We start from the raw sequence: 20,628 nt of genomic DNA, 5'->3' as shown, positions 1-20,628 counted from the left end.
ACAAGTATAATACCACTCTATAAATATTATTCATACTACTCCTCTAGGGTGCCATTATTATTAATATTTAGACATTTATTTCCAATCATTCCTAGTTTAAAGTCCTTCTCAGCATTGCTTCACACATTATAACAGAAGCATCTCTCTTTCTCTCTCTCACTCTCTCTCTCTCTCTCACATACACACACACACCCATGAAATATATCAGAATGCATCCATTTCTATTTCATATTGGTCAACTGCAATGTTGTATACATTCTGCACAAACAAATGGAAGCTCATATCAGGAATCAAAGTCAACTGTGGATACCTACTGCATATTTCTGTGAATCAAAGAGAGGCATAGCCATCTCACTTTTTAAACAGAAATGAACATATTCAACGTGTATCTGTTTCTGCAATAAATGTAAAGCTAAGCAGCCAATATGCAAAGGTGAGATTCAAGGATTGTGTTGTCATGCTTACTGCCCAACCTCCAAGATCTCCCTTGTATCTCATCTCTGCACTTGACTGAATGTTTTCATCAAAACAGAGGTAGAGTGAGATACACTCCCTTTCCTTTGTTTAAAGCAAACAGAACACAGCCACAATACTTGTTAACAGTCCACATGGGACACTCACCCGTCTGCCCTACATTCATCATGCTGTACATTGTGTACATGTTGCAGATTTGTCGGTACTGTTCATCGGAGCCTTCCTCAGGTGCATCTTCCTCTTCATCTTCTTCATTATGATAAGAACTGGGGCTGTCACTGGTGTAGGCACTGGAGGTGCCAGGACTTGTCTGGTCTGAAGTACTGGGGCCACTGACCACGCCTGCCCCTCCACCTCCCCCCGTTAGTGCTGCCTGTTGCTGTTGCTGGCCCTGTTGTGGTTGCTGCTGCTGGGCCTGTTGCTGTTGTTGCACTTGTTGCTGAGCCTGCCGGCTCCCCCCGCTCAACTCCTGCTGGGAGGAGATCTTGGCCATTTTGCGGCTGCCATTACTGCCACCACCACCCCCTTCCTTCTGGCTGCTCTCCCAGAGCCGCTTAACCACAAACGTGCATTGGACGGAGTCCGAGTCCTGTTGCTCTGTCTTTACACGAGAGACCAGGGGTAAGGGCGTATTGCCAGAAGGCCAGGTAGATGTCTGTGCCACAGGGCTCTGTGGCTCAGAGGAAGGTGCCTCCTCAGTGTGCAAGCCTTGTGAGTCACAGCTGGGTGAGCTGACCTTCAGGAAGAACTCAGTCCCCTTTTCCATAATCTCCTGGATCTGCAGGAATCCTGCTGTGTACATGAGCAGAAACTGGTCACCCACATTCATGCTTAGGCGGCCAGTGTAGCAGAAACTAAGGATCTGCTGAAAGGACTGAGGTTGCACAGCAGCAGGAAGCTCCACCACCGTACTCTTGCTGTTGTTGAAAAGGTCCCGGAAGTAGCAGCTACTTGCAGCCAGCACGGCCCGGTGTGCCTTGAAAGCATGGCCTTTCACTACCACTGAGACATCACAATACAGCCCCTGTAACCGCTGCTCATTCAGGCATTCCAAGATGCTATTACCAAAGTTGGGGATCTCCATCTGGAGAATTTGAGCCATCCTCTTCTTCTCCTCCTCACCCAGATGAGTGCACTGGAAAAGGAATAAGGAGCCAGAGAAGTTAAATGTGGAATGAACACGGAAAAAGAACAAAGGGAGGAGACTAGGCCAAAGAGAGAGATCAGCTAGAAGTGGGCAATCTTTTGGCAGCCTGGTCCCACACTTTTTTTTTAACTCAACAGCTGAGGGCTACAGTGGGCAAGGCCTTGAAGTGGTGATGTCATGCAAACAGGAGAGGTAGGGTTTGATAGGGCATTTTTAAAAGGTGCTTTTAAATGTTTAAATCAATCTGACAGCTTATACCTCTTTCTTTGGTTTTCTGTTCTTCTTTCTTTCCATCTCCACAATTTGGTACTTAGTTGCCAAATTTTGATAGTGTGATCTCCAGGGCCTCTGTAGACCACAAAAAAAGGGGTTCATAGGCCATATGAACCCTGTGGACCACACCTTCTATTAGGGAGGCAGTAGAAATGAAGTAGTCCACACAATCAACCATTTTACATACTCTCTCGAGAAATGGAAGCATCAGCATTATATTTTAGTTCTTCCTCCAGTTTACAGTAGCACTAATCCATTCATTTAAAGACTTGGTGTATCATAAACCCAAACCTTTGACAAAATGTAGTTAAGGTCCTTTGCTTTAACCAGACTTGTACCCAAGGTTAGTCATCAGTTTACTTACCTTGTCCTTATCCAGAGGAGAGAGTTAATTTGAGATTAGCCTGCATTTCTAGCCTCCAGCAAAGAGATGGGGAGACTAGAGCAGCTGTAAAATGAAACTTCTTCTTCTGTACCATAGCCATTCCTCCTGTCCCTCGGAATGTGCAAGGGTGAATGGTGTTGAAGTGGGGAGAGAAAAGGAATGGGGGAAGACCACCACATATTTTCCCTTCTTACTGTAAAGAAGCAAACAAACTAGAAACTGATAGCATGCCAGCTACTGCAAAGTGGGCTGAGATGCTATCAAAAGATGGCTGCACCCTATATAACTAGGGCAATCATTGGTTTTCTTAGTCATTTGGGGCCAAAGCACTAGGTAAATCATTTAGCTTAATAAGCACCAGATTGAGTGAGGTACGTTGTGCAAACATGGCCAAAATCATTTCACATCCAATTCACACAAGGAGGAGGAGGAGGAAGATGCAATTTAGATCAAGAGAGGTATGAAAGGTCAACCAATATCCTTGCAGAGAGTTGCATCTTTCTTATCCAATATAAAATGTATCCTCTTTCTTGAAGTGTTTCTCAACCCTTTTGTTGCATTTCATTGTCTTACTTTCTTCTCTTGGATCTTGAAAGAACCCAAAAGCCATTGCTTTCAGCTAAACTGAAATGCTTGTAAAAAATCAGTCCACTTTACGATTGACACACACACACACACACACACTTTAAATACTGTTTTATTAGTAGCTTTTATTGCTAACTTAATTTATTTTTCTTTTTATAAGACATCTGGACCTGAGGTAATTGTTTAATAAATATTATAAATGAATCAATATATAAATAAATAATATAAGAGCTACATTGGATTTGTCTGCAAGCATGAAAGTTAAGATGGTTCTGCTACACTTGGGCACTTTTTAGACTTCTGGATGTCTGTGGCAATTAAGCAACCAAAATGACAGTATCTGTAGTCCGTTCTTATTATGTGATTTTCACCTTTTTATACTATTCTGGTGTTACTCAAACAGATAACAGTATGTGAAACTTCAGAGCTGAAGTTTCTTTGATACTAATGAACACTGCTGGAGTTATGGAAAAGTAAAGATTTAATGTAGCTTTTTATTAATCTTGGTTAAAAATAATCCTATGTGACAGCATTAGGATCGCACTGAAAGCAATTCAAGGGAGACAATAAGTATGGCAGCTTTGCCACTATAAAATACTATGTATGATAAACAAGTTGTAATCCAGCAGCAATGGTGATCTGTAAACCCACTGAAGCTTCCTACCTGCTAGGTCTAAAAAGGGACAGGCTCTTATGAGCATATCGATCTTCCCTGATAATAGCTCAGAGTACTCTGAATCATGGCACTGTCTTTTAAGGACAAACAATATGTGTGTCAGAGATAAGATACACCATGAATGTAAATGAAAGCTCAGGCTAAAAAAGACAAAAGTGTGTTTTTTATTCCCTTACACCACTTGCAACTGGGGGGGGGGGCAGATTAATGCTGGGTGGAATATTAAATACTAAAAAATTAATGGTGGTTGTTGTTGTCTGTTATTCTTTTACCAGAGAGACACTATGACCCACTAGGGATATTGCTTGCTCAAAAGTTAGCTTTAAAATGTTCCTGCTACAAATCACACAGAGGAGAGATTATTCTGCAAGGAATGACAATGCAAGGCTGAGGACACAGAATAGGAACACAATGGGCTGTTGCTTTTAAAAATTCCCAATTCTACAAAAGGCTTGGGTGTGAGACAGTGCTTTACAGTTATTTGGAGATGGTTGGAACAGAACAATACAACAAGATAATCTTCCCATATAGTTACGCTGAGTTTATTCAGAACTGTGACATTGGGAGTATCTAAGATTTCTGCTCCATGTTTCAGATACCATCAGGTAAATTTCCCCCTCCTTCCCCCAAAATTTTAAAAACTGCTAACAATTTTTTTTGGGGGGGAGTGGGAAGATAGGGAGGGAAAAAGCAAAAATCTTTTATGCAGCTTTTCACATAGCAGTACTGAAACATCCTCAATATGTATTTGTAATGGAATAGACTTTCAGTTGTTTTCAATGGAACTTTTATCAGAATGGACCAACATTCACAAATTTTGAACTCTGATCATTCAATTTCTTAAAAGTTCACAGTTTTAATTTACTACAGTAGAAGTTACTGAGATGAAAATTTGTTGAGGAATCTCAACATCTCTTCTAGAAAATACAGGACACCCACCAGAAGCGTAAGCATGGTCTGCAAATAGAAGATCCTGATAACTATTCAGTAAACTTCTGATCTTTACCCTTTTTTCATCTGATAAAAATGTCTAATAATAAATACAAGGCATAAAGACTGAGGGCTACACGTGGGATGAAAGGCAGGCCTAACTCTTCCCTTCCCAAAGGTACCTTTGTGCTATTTGTATGACAGGAGAAAAATCTTGGTGGGAAGAAGGAAAATTGAGGATCATCTGCAGCATTACTTCAATCACCTAATAATGTTCTCAAGTGATGATAATGATGATGATTCTAAACCCCAAATAGATGCCCTTGGAAACATGGACTTCAGCTGCTAGGATTCTCAGGAATGACCATGCTGGCTCTGGGTTGAAGTCCACGCTTCTAGAGGGGACCAAACTGGGGAAAGCAGGCCTAAGTATTTTCCAAGAGGGTAGCTGTGATGGAATGGACTTATGAAGGCCAGGCTCAGAGAGATAAGTGTGTTCTTAGCCCCCAACAGGAGCGTGGGAAATTCAAGAAGATGAGGGGTGAGATTGATGTCAGGTTCAGCTCAAAGAACTCTGAGAGACAATGCAAATACAGTTCTGTTGCATTTATTAGCTTCAACCTCAAGACAGAAATCTCACCAGACTGAACTCTAGTTCCCAAGCCAGCCAGCCAGCCACAACACCGTGAATTCCTTAGGGAGGTGCCAGCCTCATCTTCTTGAACTTCCCACGCTCCTGTTGGGGACTAAGAACACACTTATCTCCCTGAGCATGGCCTTCCTAAGTCCATTCCATCACAGTAGCAGTGTTTGTCTATTACAGCAAAAGCACCCATGTATCTTTCACCTTAAAAATTAAGAAGTTTGCACAATAACTTTACGATCCATAAAAACATACTCAATAGTAAATCTATCAAACTTTAACATGCCACAGAACACTATTTCTACTACAGATGCATAAGCCACAATTCAGTTTCCTTCACAGCTCTGAAAGTAGTCAGAATTTAAGTATATTCTTTATATTTAGTTAAGCATTCTATGTTAACAAGTAGTTAAACATGGTGTGCACTTACGTATGTATTTCCCAGAAGGAACAAATACATTTGTTAAGACACTATTACAAGAAAAATTTGAAATATTTAAGACTGTGTTTGAAGCACAATGACTTCAGAACTACTATGTTTAAAATGAGGAAATTTTCAGTAGAAGAAAATATTGAGAAATGATTATTTATACATTGAGAAATAAGTTATTTTATACAGTCAAAACTATTATTGACATCTGATTTGGGTGGAATGAATAATTTCAACAGTCCTCTTATTTGCATAGTTTTCTTTACTAGCAATTTTTATTTACCTCATTCTGCCCCATCCTTTCTTCTAGCCACCAGCATCACTTTTCCTTACCTTTCCAAAAGCATTTAAACTCTTAGAATTTGACATGGGAAAGGGGATGGAGGGAGGAATTGATAATCTTTTCTTGGGCTCCCTAACTGGAAGTGTGTCATTGGCTTAGAAGCTTTCCACTGAGGAAAGGCAATCATGGATCCAAATGGCTATTATTACATTACAAATGATCATTATTTACAACCTATGCTAATCATGACAGTATTTGCTGATGCATGAGTATTATGCATGAGTATTAAAATGCATTGTTACCCTGCATATCTGTATATAGTGTTTTTTAAATGATTTTATCCTGGATGTTTGACTTTCAATGATTTTCAAGACAACATGAACATGCTATTCTAATAGTATCATTAAAGGGGCTATCAATAAGAGAACATAGAAACTATCATGGACTTCTTTAGTTAAGAGATCTCTTCACACAGCTCAAACATTAAAATACTACTCCCATTAAAGCTGACAAAGTTCACTGTCTATTCTTAAGTAAACACAATGAATTGGATGACCAACATTCACATCTTGGTCAGAGATCTGACACTGTGACATTTTCACACCACTTTCTACTTCACAAGTTTTAAGGATGAATGTCTAAATAAGCCCAATGAAGAAAAAATATAGGGACACAGCAGTTTTGTTACCTGAGTATGATATACTATTTTGGGTTTCAGAAAAAGTGCACTAGAATAAAGCCTCTTAGACCACAACAACAAATATATACGTCAATTTTATCTGTTTAAACAACTGCCTCACACTTTCTATGTTAATTTATTTAATGGCCTACAGACTTATATCTAAACTTTCAAGAAGACAGTATAGTCTTTAGAGTGCTGCCTGTCAAAATTTTCTGGCTACAGATGATTGTTGTTGTTCTGCTGAGAAGAATATAAATAATAATGGAAGGGGGTAGGGGATGGAACCAAACCATTAAAAAATCCAGAAATTCTTATTTTGGGGTGGAGGAATTCCCTCCAACCTAAGCCACTGTTTTCTCAGAATTGTAAAAATGGAGCCAAGTAGTCAAGTATTCCACCTTTCCTGCACCTCTGTTATTATTAAGTTTAAACAGCATTTTTCACTGTGACGGAAATCTAAGCATTTCAGCTGTACTATTCAGCTGCTACTTTCTGAAATTGTCTTATTGGAGGCAGGATACACAGTGTGGAGGACAATTAGTGCCAAGTCACAATATGCACATGGGAGGTGGTAAAACAGATTACATGTTACAATTATTTGCTTGATCCTGGTTCCCCAACCCTGTTCTTGTAAAAACCACTGCTGTCTCAGAGTTCAACTGAATCAGTAAATATTTTGTTGTCTATGAAGATACAAAGATAAAGCCTTTGACTTAGAAACAATGCCTCAGTTTCTGCCATAGACTGCTTGAAGCCTGAAGACAACTCAGTTTCTTCATGAATCATATGCCCGGTCATGTAAACAATTACACATGTGAGGATACACAGAATAAACGCACCCATGAATTATATAACATTAGAAGAATTAGGATGTTATTTAAATTTATGAGTATGCAAAACACCTCAAATGCAAAACAAAATGGCCCATTTTGAGTTCAAACAGTTTCATAATGAAAGAAACTGTTATTTTGCATTCAATACAATGGCTCTAGGCTCAAAATGGAGCGCTTTGAATTCAAAACAGTTCACAATTCAAAATGCTTTGGGTGCCACTACTTTCCAAATGATATATAGGAAGCGACAGGTTCTTCAAGTACCTTGTAGCAGGAACTTTTGCTGTCTTTATTAAAGATACTTTTTTTTAAAATCTGGAGTACTCTCTTTGGAGAGCTGCCCCAACTTACGGAATTTTCTATGGGAGCAATAGTTTCTTCTTCCATCATTTTCATCCATTTCAGAAAAAGTGGAGGTAGAACCTATTTTAGAAGAATGAAAGATATTAAGAAGGACAGCACTACTCTTCGCTAACTCTGAGCTGACGAGTTAAATGGCACCAAATAACATTTATCTAGGAATAGACAGAATTATGGTATATTGATTATTTCAAATGTAAGCTGCAACTAGTTTGCACAGGTCATCCCTTGCCTTTACCTTAAAATATTACTAATGCTCACATTATTTAGCAATAATGTCATTTATTTGACTGTGGCTTAAATAGTTGAGCAAACCTAGACACATGGCTTGTAGCTTATGATTTAACATTACATGTTTATGCAGCCACTGTGTCTTATTCAACGAAACATGATTCAGACAAATTATAACTCAGTGCACTGTGTGAAGCCAGTCAGTAAGAGATATAGGGTTTTAAAACTTTTGTATTAGGTCTCTATAGCACTTATATTTAATCTCTAAAAAGCGCTTTGATATACCCAGGAACAGAAATGTAGAACTCTCTGCAACACCTTAGAACAGCTGCATCTTTTCCCAGAACCTCTGAAATACTTTTTGGTGATCAAAACCAAACCTGGTCCTTCAGCTCTTCCAGCTGCCCCCATCACCACTGTAACTGAGTGCATCCACCTTGCTGCTGGTTGTCCTCTTCTTATCTTTCCTTCCACCTTTCTCAGCATTAGAGCCTTCCCCAGAGAGCTAGGTCTCCCCATAATGTGTTCGAAGTAGGATAATTTGAGTCCAGTCATTTGCACCTTGAATTGTTTGATGATCCATTTGTTTGTTTTCTTGGCTATCCACAGTATTCTCCCAGAAGTCTTCTCCAACACCAAAATTCAAAAGTGTCAATACTCTTCCTGTCTTGCTTCTTCAAAGTCCAATTTTCACTTCCATACAGTGTCACAGGGAACACCATAGCTTACATGATTCTGACCTTTGTAGGTATAGACACATCATGGCCTTTGAATATATTTTCCAAGGCCTTCATGGCTGCTCTACCAAGTGGTAGTCTGTGGCATATTTCTTGACTGGTTGTTCCTTTACTGTTGATGGTTGATGCGAAACGGCAGAAGCTATCCACCAATATTTTTATTGTCAATTCTAAGGCTGGTTGTTCTATCTGTTATTGCTAGTCTATATTTATTTTTAGTCCCATTTTTTTTTACTGTGCTCCTTGATTTTTATTACTAGGGCTTGCAGATCTGGTCCTAATGCTTCTGGCTGTCCCGTCCTTCTTTTAATCTATTATTCCTAGTTAGACTATGAACGGTTTTCTTTCCCAAGCTGCTATAAGTGAGCTTTCAGTGAACTTCAGTTATGCCATCTAGATTAGCTCTAGACTGACTTAGCCTCAATACTGTGGAATAGCAGGTTATCTCAGGTTTTGGTCTCCTTATGCACACTGGCTGAATGATGGCCTTTATTGTTCTAAACAAGGATTACAAACTACAATAGTTAAATCAAAACCAAGGAAACCATGTTCTTGTCTGAATCATGCCATCATAGTAAACCATAATGTGATCTGCTTTGGCTTGGAATGTTGTGTGAACAAACCAGTATGGTCTTAGCTATGATTTACAGTTTTACATGTTATATGAACATCATGCAATTTCATTTTAGTGATATGGGAACCTGCCATTGTGGTTTGTAAACCAAGGTGCATGATTTACTGTGAGACATAAACTCAGGCACTATGACCTATTCAACAAGCTATGATTAAAACAATCCATGGCTTTACAATATTAAGCCCAGTCAGCATGACAAATATTGCCATAAATAATAGTAGGAAAATTGTACATTTCATTGCTTCCACTTCAACTGAAGGGTCAGAATTCTTCTACCAGTGCTTGACCAACAGCTGTCAAGTAGTCCCAATTACAAGTAATCCCAGAATAGCCTATCAATATAAGAAAACTCTTCCCTCCCTTCCTTTGTTCTACTGTCATTCTGGAAACCTCTGCTCTTTTATACCCTTCATGCCAACCACCTGGCTCAGACATTTGATACCACCCATTTCTCAGAAAGGAAGGTATAATGAAACCAGTGAATGAAGGATGATTTATGCATTTGAGCAAAACCAAACCAAAATACAGCAGAATAGAGACTGCCAGAAAAAATCCCTGTAGATCATTCCCTATGTTTGATCTTATTCCAATATGATCAAGTCTTCCATGTCTAGCAGGCTCAGGTATCAAGCTCGTCTGCAAGAATGCCACCCTCAAACTTTGGAGGCTATTGCTCTACGTTTCATTAGCCAAAAAACTACTGAAATAACTCCTAATGAGAGGAAAAACCTGCCTCATAAGGGTCGCTGAGGCACAAGATAATACAACAGGAATAGCTAAGAATAGGGAGCAGCCTGGAAATTGTATTTATTTATGTGATTCATGCACCAGCCTTCTACTCTGGAGAATATTCAAAACAGCTAACAAAATTTAAGACCGCACAAAGGAAGAATTACCTAGATTGTGTCCTTCCTATAATCTATCTGCCAAAGACCTCCATAAATTTTAAATATTAGATTGGCCTTTTCTGCATTTGCGCAGAGCAGCTGTCCTCTGTGTGTATACAGTATTATGTTTCTATGTTTCCTTCCTTCCTTCCTTCCTTCCTTCCTTCCTTCCTTCCTTCCTTCCTTCCTTCCTTCCTTCCTTCCTTCCTCCCTCCCTCCCTCCCTCCCTCCCTCCCATTTTTGTCTACGGGAGCACACTTTCTTCTGCTCTTTTACCTGAGCAACCTGCTGAGAGGTTAACTGACATTTAGCAATGATCAAGATCATCAAGTGAGCTTTGTAGTACAACATGCCCAGTGTGAATCAGCCTTGGCTGGCTGTTCATTGGTTCATAATACACACAATATCAATCCTGCTGTTCAGAATAGGGGTACACATCATGTCAAACTTCAGCTAGTGACACAAACTGAAAAATGAAGGAAGAATATCTGTAATATATCTCATTACAGGAAATTGGGGTAAAAAAAGTGGCAGACTTGAACTGATCTCAGAGAGGACTGAAGGGATTTCCTTATCAGTTCATTGATGCATCCTGTGTTTATATCAATATGCTGCATATGCTAACTAACAGTGGCAAAAGCATGTCGGCTTGCAAGGTAGTCTTTAGATCAGAGATCCTACCTTGCACTAAATCATATGAGTATGCCAGGATAAAACTGGATTTTGGTTGTGCTTCTAGCATACTGGACCAAAACTGGCTGCTGCTAACTTCATTGTTAGAAAATGTAACTGTAAAATGTAACCAATTACATTGGTTACAATGTAACAATAACCCATTGGGGGAGATGGGGGGACAAGTTTAATAAATAAATAAATAAATAAAATAAAATAAATAAATAAATAAATAAAATGCTGCATGTGGCATGGGGGTGATCAAGGCTAGTAATCTCATTTATACATTTTCTACATTACTAAAGAAAGTTATGTGGAAGTCTCAACTGATCAAGTAGATGCTGGAGGTCAATATCGATAGAACCATCTGCTAATGACCACAGCATATGGAAGACTGCAACTTGTAATTTAAGAGGAGCATATGATTAAGAACAAGAATTAACAAGTGGAATGGAATGGAGTCGAAAAATATGTTGTGTATGAAATTAAGAGAAAGGGAAAGGAAAAATATACCTAACATATGATTGATTTGTCTGCTTATGATGAAGGATTGAGATAATTACTGAATGGTAAAAGGATGAAGAGAGGTTCTGAATGTAAGAGACACCAATTTTGGTAATGTAATTTGAAAACAATGGACATAGAAGAAATAATAGTAAATGGAGAATAAAGTAGGAAGACACTGTCTTGGATGAAAAAATATTAGAATATAGCTTAATCTCCAAACAGAATGAATGAAAATGAATGTAAGAAAAGACATGGAAGCTGATTAGAACAGGGTAAAAAGAATGTCTGTATGTTATAGAGTATACAGTGGGGCAAAAAAGTATTTAGTCAGCCACCAATTGTGCAAGTTCTCCCACTTAAAAAGATGAGAGAGGCCTGTAATTTTCATCATAGGTATACCTCAACTATGAGAGACAAAATGAGAAAAAAAATCCAGAAAATCACATTGTCTGATTTTTAAAGAATTTATTTGCAAATGATGATGGAAAATAAGTATTTGGTCACCTACAAACAAGCAAGATGTCTGGCTCTCACAGACCTGTAACTACTTCTTTAAGAGGCTCCTCTGTCCTCCACTCGTTACCTGTAGTAATGGCACCTGTTTGACCTTGTTATCAGTATAAAAGACACCTGTCCACAACCTCAAACAGTCACACTCCAAACTCCACTATGGCCAAGACCAAAGAGCTGTTGAAGGACACCAGAAACAAAATTGTAGACCTGCACCAGGCTGGGAAGACTGAATCTGCAATAGGCAAGCAGCTTGGGGTGAAGAAATCAACTGTGGGAGCAATAATTAGAAAATGGAAGACATACAAGACCACTGATAATCTCCCTTGATCTGGGGCTCCACGCAAGATCTCACCCCGTGGGGTCAAAATGATCACAAGAACGGTGAGCAAAAATCCCAGAACCACACGGGGGGACCTAGTGAATGACCTGCAGAGAGCTGGGACCAAAGTAACAAAGGCTACCATCAGTAACACACTACGCTGCAGGGACTCAAATCCTGCAGTGCCAGATGTGTCCCCCTGCTGAAGCCAGTACATGTCTGGCCCCGTCTGAAGTTTGCTAGAGAGCATTTGGATGATCCAGAAGAGGATTGGGAGAATGTCATATGGTCAGATGAAACCAAAGTAGAACGTTTTGGTCTAAACTCGTCGTGTTTGGAGGAGAGAGAATGCTGAGTTGCATCCAAAGAACACCATACCTACTGTGAAGCATGGGGGTGGAAACATCATGCTTTGGGGCTGTTTTTCTGCAAAGGGACCAGGACGACTGATCCGTGTAAAGGAAAGAATGAATGGGGCCATGCATCGTGAGATTTTGAGTGAACACCTCCTTCCATCAGCAAGGGCATTGAAGATGAAACGTGGCTGGGTCTTTCAGCATGACAATGGTCCCAAACACACCGCCCGGGCAACGAAGGAGTGGCTTCGTAAGAAGCATTTCAAGGTCCTGGAGTGGCCTAGCCAGTCTCCAGATCTCAACCCCATGGAAAACCTTTGGAGGGAGTTGAAAGTCCGTGTTGCCCAGCGACAGCCCCAAAACATCACTGCTCTAGAGGAGATCTGCATGGAGGAATGGGCCAAAATACCAGCAACAGTGTGTGAAAACCTTGTGAAGACTTACAGAAAACGTTTGACCTCTGTCATTGCCAGCAAAGGATATATAACAAAGTATTGAGATGAACTTTTGATATTGACCAAATACTTATTTTCCACCATGATTTGCAAATAAATTCTTTAAAAATCAGACAATGTGATTTTCTGGATTTTCCCCCCCATTTTGTCTCTCATACTTGAGGTATACCTATGATGAAAATTACAGGCCTCTCTCATCTTTTTAAGTGGGAGAACTTGCACAATTGGTGGCTGACTAAATACTTTTTTGCCCCACTGTACATGGAATTACACTAATGGGAAATATGAAAAAGGATGCTTGGTAGAATGATACAATTAAATAGGATGTGGATGAGAACAATGCATATAAAAGAACAATTGCTGCTAAAAATGAGGAAAGGTATTGTATAATGAATACATAGTGAAAATCTGTAATTGGTGTAATTGACAGCCAGTTTGGTGCAGTGGTTAAAGCACTAGATTAGAAACAAGGAGACCATGAGTTCTAATCCCGCCTTAGGCACAAAGCAATCTGAGTAACTTTGGGCCAGTCACTCTTTCTCAGTCCTAGGAAGCAGGCAATGGCAACCACTTCTGAAATATTGCCAAGAAAATTGCAGGGACTTATCCAGGCAGTCATTAGGCGTCAACACTGACTTGAAGACTGACCAAAAAAAAAGTAATCAAAGAGATGAAGGAACAGTTGAGATTAAAAGAGGCAAGGAAATAAAAATTATGTTGATGAAAATAATTGTTCTGGAAGTAGGTGACAAGGGCTAAACAAGGAGCCTCCAACAGAGTGAGTTAAATTAAAGATAAAAGCAACGAAATAATTTTGGATTAAATAGAAGTATGAGAATGCTGGAAGGACTATTTCAGAGGTTCATATAGAAATTATAGTGATAATACAAGGAATTGAAATGAATGCTATAAATGTTAGTGTTTTAGAAAAAAATGATGAAAAGGAAGTATTAAGTACTGAGAAGACACTGAATAATAACGCTAGAGTACAAATGGTGTCACTGGGGAAATGTTAAAAAAAATAAATGTGATTTGCCTAGGGTGTGGCTATGCAACCTGTTTAACATTTATTTGAAGATGGCATTAAAGAATGTCATTATTGTTCCCCTATACATGAGGAAAGGTAGCAAGAGTGAGCGCAAAAACTACAGGGGGATTAGTTTTTAAGTGTGCCTGGGGAGGCGTTTGGCAGAATTCTGACTGAAAGGAAATGAGCAACATTTAGAAAGTGTGGTATGGCATTATGCTGAGCAGAATGTCAGCTCTTCAGGTCACTGAGAAATATATGAATGTTAGATGTATTGTATGATTACTGATTTATAGAAAGCATATGATAAAATCAATATGGAATATTTTGCACAAATATAAGACTACTTACTGAATGTAGTAAGAGTGGTACATGGTGAAAGCAAAGATGCATGAAAATAAAGATAATGCTTTGGGAATGGTTCAACATTAAGCAAGGAGTAAGACAGATATGTTTGGCTAATTAATGTATTTATGGATAAATATATAAGGAATGGCATATGAGGTATACTAGATGGGGACATGAATAAAAATATATATCTATTTTTGTCTGGAGATGATACAGCATTGTTAGCTGAGAATCTAAATGATTTGTAGCAAATGTTAGATAGATTGTATTATGCAATGTGGAGTACAGATCTTAAAATTAATGTTTCAAAGACCAAGGTAGTTGTCTAAGTCTTAGCATCTCTTAGTCACTTTGTAACATTACAAAACTCACTGTGGCCATTTGATTGCATAGACTCTGAAACTCAGAGTGGAATAATTTCAGGTGACACAAATTCCCAACTTCTTTGCATCCATAGGCTAGGCCTATCACAAGGATTATAGTTACAACTAGGCTTTCAGAGAAATACCATTTACTTTACAACGAATAAAAAGCCTGATCAGCCTGCTTATATCCATATGCATCTGGATGGCTTGAGTAGCAAGTCTGCCCAGTTGCGTCTCAGAAAGGACTTGCCCTAAATGGACTGTGAACTGTGCCATTTTCAGACATAGTAGTCCTTTCAGTTATTATAAGCCTGAGCTGGGAATATAAAATCAAAGATCCCAATCCCACAGAGTATTGTACCAACCAAAGCTGAATGTAATCCCCATCTCCCACTCATGCTTACCCCTGAACATGTGAAGTCTATATCTCCAGTTACTACTGCTGTGGGAAAATATTAGGGGCTGGCCTTCTCTATTATGCTCTTGCCTGAATTTTGCACAGAAAAACATGGCTCTCTGTTGCTATAAAAAGTTGGCAACCATTTGCTGTCTAATCTAACAATGGGAATATAATGTAATTCAGTGGAGCCTACTTCTGAGTAAACATTCAAAGAACTAAACAAAACTGATTAATTTTAATTACAAGAAGAGACCTTTACATGTTGATTAGATTTTTGTTTTAAAAAATATTATCTTCAGTCCTAAATTGTCAAAGGTTCTTGAGATCCTTTCAGCATGTTTAACTGAGGATTATACATTTCCTTAAATCTGGGTTTCCTCTCTTATGCAATCAGCCTCGATAGTGTAAAGCTGAAAACTTGTTGTGCTCTGATACTATGGTGACAGCAATCTAAGCAAAGCTCAGAAGGAAGAGAGAATCTCTGCTTCTTCCAAGATTCAGAAGCTATTATTTAAAATCCTTCATTTCCTTGTTACCAACATTAACCAGAGAATAGATGCTGTCCAGAAGAACAAGGTGGGTTGGTGCTTAATTTTGTAATATGAGAGCTCCAGCCTTCATCCTCATAACATTGTCTCCACCCAAGACTGGGAAACTAATTTAGTCATTAATAACACCTAGCTTCCTGTTCCAAGTTTTGTATGTACAACTCAAGTCTATCCCAGCAGCAAAATGATATCTCCCCTTTATATGAAGATAATACAATGACCCACTGTTTTACAGACTAAAACATTTTCTACTTCTATTTCTTCCTGGCAGTTAGTAGGAACTGAATTGATTAGTGGGCCTTTGTCACTTCCTTTTATATTTGGATGAAGAGAAGAATCAAACAAATCAGTTGCACAAGCACAGAATCAGAAAAGATAATCAAAGAGACCTTGATAGTACTATTTATTAATTTGGAGCATTAACATTGCAACTACTAGCAGTTCCTTGAGATAACTTAAAATTGAGAAAAACAAAACTGTATGGATGTCTTTCTCCACACATTAGATATTCTTGTTTCCAATTTCCTTCTGAATTTCTGGATCATAATAAAGGAAATGCCTATTATATTCACCAGATATTAATCTTTCACAATCTACCAGATATTAATCTTTCAGAAGGCATTATTTCTAAAATGTTGTTTTCTCTTCTCTTTTTTAGTTTTGAGCCCAATAGTACATGGAAAAGGAAGAGAGGGAGCAAAGGTATTAATAAGCCTCTCCTAGCCCTCAGAAATTTTAATTACTACCAACCTTTCTCTCACCTTATTCATACAGCAGAGACAATCCTGTCCCATGATTCACCTTGAGCTCTTACTGAGACAATAAGAACGGACTGAACTGAGAACTGATATGGAGAGGCTCTTGTCTCTGGAAATATAAAAATACAGAGTACTAGCTAATGCTAAAAAGTCTATCAAATATACTCCTTCGCCAGCAGCTTACTATGTTTTCTTGCTGCCCATGAAGGAAGTCTTCCTCCTGTAGCTCGCTCACTCACCCACAAAGAATTCTATTGCATTGATTTCCTTGAAATTCTTTGCCTATTATGACCAGAGAAGTCAAAACACTGCTCTTTTTTCACATTAGATTTTGACATTCCTCCTCTCTCATTTTGTCTCAGGATATGTATGGCTGACTTTCTATCAGAGTACAAATCTACTATAGAAAATCATCCTGCTTAACTTATCAATAGGAAACTATTTCCTGTTCCCCTCTTGCAGCTTCTAGCAATTTTAGGACTAGAAGCACTTTTAGCAAAATATCCTAATCATCTTACCCAATATGTTGATATTTCTGTCATTTATAAAACTGCCTGAGTCTTCTTTTAACTTATTTATACAGTGTTGGTCATCCCTTTCCCAGTGGCAAGTAATATCAAATGCAAAGTGTACTGTGTGAAAAAGGTGTCAATTTAAATCAGTAAACCATTATTTGTAATATAAAAGAATAAAGAGTTCCCCCCATTTATCCATGATGTGTATACATTACTCATATATTTAATTAGATTTAGTTACAATGGTTATCAATAGTTTTGCTTTCTCCTCATATGAAAAACCCAACCCCACATCTGTTTCAGTTCTGTGATATTAAGATGAGTTTACAGTATTGAATGTTATATTCAGCTACAATGTCCTTCAGTAAATTTTATCATCAAGCATATTTCCACACCCACATTCTCTATGTCAGTTAATGACAAAGACAGTAAGCCAAGATTTAAATATCAGACTACCCAAATATCACTATGGATGCTGGTTAAAGTTGAAAACTGAAGCTTTACTGACCTGTGAATGAAATTAGATACTAACCAACCCTTTACTGACTGCTTCTTAACAGCCTAAACAGAATGCATAAACTCCCACAGTCCAAGTAAATAGTTAAGGAATAAGGACAGATGGAGTGGTTCTGGAGTTTACTAACCTGGATTAATCATTAATAAATGAAATAAATATCTTGGAGGAAATTATACATGTTTTTAAAATAAAAACAGGAGGCAGCATAGACACTATTATTTTAAACCTGCAATCCAGAATGGAACAAAATGTGAAAATAACCACATGATGGAGGAAAGCAAAAAGAAGAGGGCAGGTTTCTGAACTGCAGGATGCAAAATGCTTCCCCCATGGCTGAACAACCCCTGTATTTCTAAAGGCGCCAAAACTGTTTCTAGGGGCCTTTGGTTTATAATAACTCAGTGAAGAATCCAGCAGTCTCTCAATATTTTATTTCTGAAGTGGATGCCTCCACTTCTAGAGGTTCTAGAGACATGGGACTTAGTGGGGTAAAAATTAGCATGAGAACTGAATATTCTTAAAAAATATTTCTCACTTTTCTGTCACATTACATCTTTTAAGTTAAATAAATAATTCTTCCGCACTAATTTCATATTCTTCAAACTCTTCCTATCTTCTCCTATGACCATATACTAAATTGAGTAAGTTTTCATGTGATTCATTTCTACCAAACCACTTAACAGATCTTTACCTACCTAAACCAGAACCACCATCACAGGTAAACATGACCCCAGGCCAAAGGTGAGAGGGAATAATGATTAGGCACCCACACTTCAATTTTCTTTTTTAGCATGGTGAACTACTTGAAGTTTTTAGGCCTATAATTCAAAATATTTATTTCTCTGAGTAAACAATGCAAAGGGTTCAAATATACAAAGAATATTCTTCTAACACAGCAGAAAATGATCTGGACTGTCACACTCTACAAAGCAACCGACAGAAACTATAGAAATACTAGTAGTACATGGGATCAGCACTGCAATCCTGCACATGCTTGCTTCCAAATCCCACATCTTAATAGGAATTATTATTCATGCATTCCATTATCAGTTTAGCTCAAATTCATTTTCAACAGAACTAGGTTTCGGCTCTGACATCACAATATAAAAAGCATTGCTGGCTCTAATATGTAACTACAAGCATCTGATAAGAAACTCTTCAGAGCAGAGCTTGATCAGCAGAGCACTGACTTTGTTTTCAGTATCACCCCAATTTATGTAGCACATTTAATGTAATCTAAGTACAGACTAATTTCTAGAGACACATTGAGAAAACTGAAGGAAGAATTTTGACAGTCTGATTTTCTCACTGCAAAATCCAAATTGCCACATGTTATTTTCATAGACCTCTCTTTCATACAAAAAATAATCCTAGGATTCTTTGCTATGTAATCCTAAATTACAAGGCAGTAACTGTATCATATGACAATAAACTTGGCAGATAGAGCAAACTGGAATTCAGCAAGAAAAGGATAAAGTACATAAACATGATGATCAACTCAGCAGGAAATTGTTTAATGTTACTCGTTCATCAGACACTTACTGCCCCATTTCCAGAAAAAAAAGCATCCTCAACTTAAATTGATATTATTAATTATCTATTCTTACCACCATAAGTGGAATTATAAACCAAACAGCTCTCATCCCATCTCCTGCCAAAATAACCCTAAACTGCAGTTTTTAGTCTCCCCTAATCGCCATTGCAAATACTGTAGGAAGCTGCAAATCAAGCCTTCAACTTCAAGCCCACTTGTTTAAGAGTAAATCTCATGAATCCCGGCGGGTTTTCTTTTCGAAAAACCACGCCAACCGCGGAGTGCCACCGCTCCAGTCTTTTCAGGTCCGCATCAATCTTAGCTTTACCCCAACTTCCTGCCTCTAGTGAAACTTCCGAAGTCCTGCTTCTCTTGCGCGTCGAGCCCCCCCACTTTTTTTCTCCTGATCCGGATTTTAACGCCGAAAGCTCCCGCTGAAGCGAAGCGAGCCCTTCCCGTTGGAAGCGAGGGAAGGGAGGCGAACCACCCCACCCGGTTTATTTCCGCGCCCCTCCCCAGCCAGGGCCAAAGCATCCCCCCCGCGCGCCCTCGAATCCCCGGTTTCCAAGCCAACCTCCCGGCCGGGCCTTCCTCTAGAAAGGCCAAGGGGCTCCACCGAAAGTTTTCCTTGCGCTCGCTCGCTCGCACCCCCTCAGCCGCCAGGTGCGAAGGGAACGAGCAGGAAGGAGGACAAAGCCCCCGTAGAGAAACTCGGGGAATTTCGGACAGGCCTACTTGGAGGTGAAGCCCGCACCGTCCAGGCCGGCGGATACAGCCACGGGGAGAGGGAATAGGCTCCTCCATGTTATTGGCTCCGCGTGAGGGCGGAGGACGGGGGCTGGGGCGAGCGAAATTTCCCCCCTCTTTTAGAGAGGGGAGGTTGAGACTGCCGGGCGGCCTAGCCCAGGCAGCAGCGGCGCAGAGCTCCGGCCAGCCGGCCTGCTCCTCGCGCCGCATCGCATCCCTCCGGGCGGCACTCCGGCGGGCGCAGCGGAGGTAGAAGGAAGGGGTGCTGGCCATCTCGGGGGAGGGGAGAGAAAGGAGGGCGAAGGAGCAGCGAAAGGTGGCCTCTCCCGCGCAGGAAAATGGGTGCCGGGAGCAGCTGTTATCGCCGGGATACGGTTCTCGCCTCCTTCGGCAGAGGACCGGGCAGTTTGGGGGACTGTTTCGGGGGGAGGGAAAAAGTTTAAAGACCCAGAATAATGGGGGAGGGTCCCTACGTTTGGAGGAGGGGGACAAGACCGGGCGGGCTCCGCGCTGCAGCCGCCGGGACGCGGAGCGACGGGATCTTTCGGAAAGGGGGCACCGGACCTCTCACCTGTGCAAAGAGAAGGGGGGAGGGAAGATCTCGCTCAATGGAGGGGCTCTGCTCCCCTCGCCCTCCGAGCAGCACTAGCAGCAGCCATTCATTGTCACCCTAGGCAAGCTCAGCGGAGAGCAGCGCACTCGATCGAGCCGGGGGAGCGCCGCGCGCCGCCGAGCCGAGCCGAGCCGAGCCTCCAGCTCTCTGCTCCCGAAGACCTGGCTAGTGGAGCTCCGAAGCAGCTGCTGACTCGCTCGCGCTCTCCACTCCAGCGATCGGCACCTTCTTTTCCCTGGAAACG

General features: G+C 40.0%; 1 protein-coding gene across 5 annotated transcripts in view; it reads right to left on the bottom strand.

Moving 5' to 3' along the window:
* Nucleotides 1–20,492, bottom strand: part of NACC1 (nucleus accumbens associated 1) — a 29,436-nt gene extending 8,944 nt beyond the window's left edge. For 2 of the 5 annotated variants that reach the window (XM_025168562.2, XM_088133587.1), the window contains exons 1-3: nucleotides 20,343–20,480; nucleotides 7,693–7,764; nucleotides 622–1,609 (exon numbers count right to left, since the gene is read on the bottom strand). In XM_025168562.2, coding sequence (XP_025024330.1) covers nucleotides 622–1,609; nucleotides 7,693–7,737 — 1,033 coding nt within the window. In that variant the 5' untranslated portion in view covers nucleotides 7,738–7,764; nucleotides 20,343–20,480. Of the gene's footprint in view, nucleotides 1–621; nucleotides 1,610–1,879; nucleotides 1,970–2,258; nucleotides 5,190–7,692; nucleotides 7,765–20,342 lie in introns of those variants that run through there. The other 3 variants (XM_088133588.1, XM_007420959.4, XM_088133589.1) reach the window with 3 other exon arrangements.
* Nucleotides 20,493–20,628: the final 136 nt, after the last annotated feature.

This window comes from Python bivittatus, unplaced genomic scaffold (assembly GCF_059951505.1).
Source record: "Python bivittatus isolate LINGU-HERP-01145 unplaced genomic scaffold, Pbiv_v1 ctg000080_np1212, whole genome shotgun sequence".
NCBI lineage: Eukaryota > Metazoa > Chordata > Lepidosauria > Squamata > Pythonidae > Python > Python bivittatus.
This window is presented reverse-complemented; position numbering and strand designations above follow the sequence as displayed.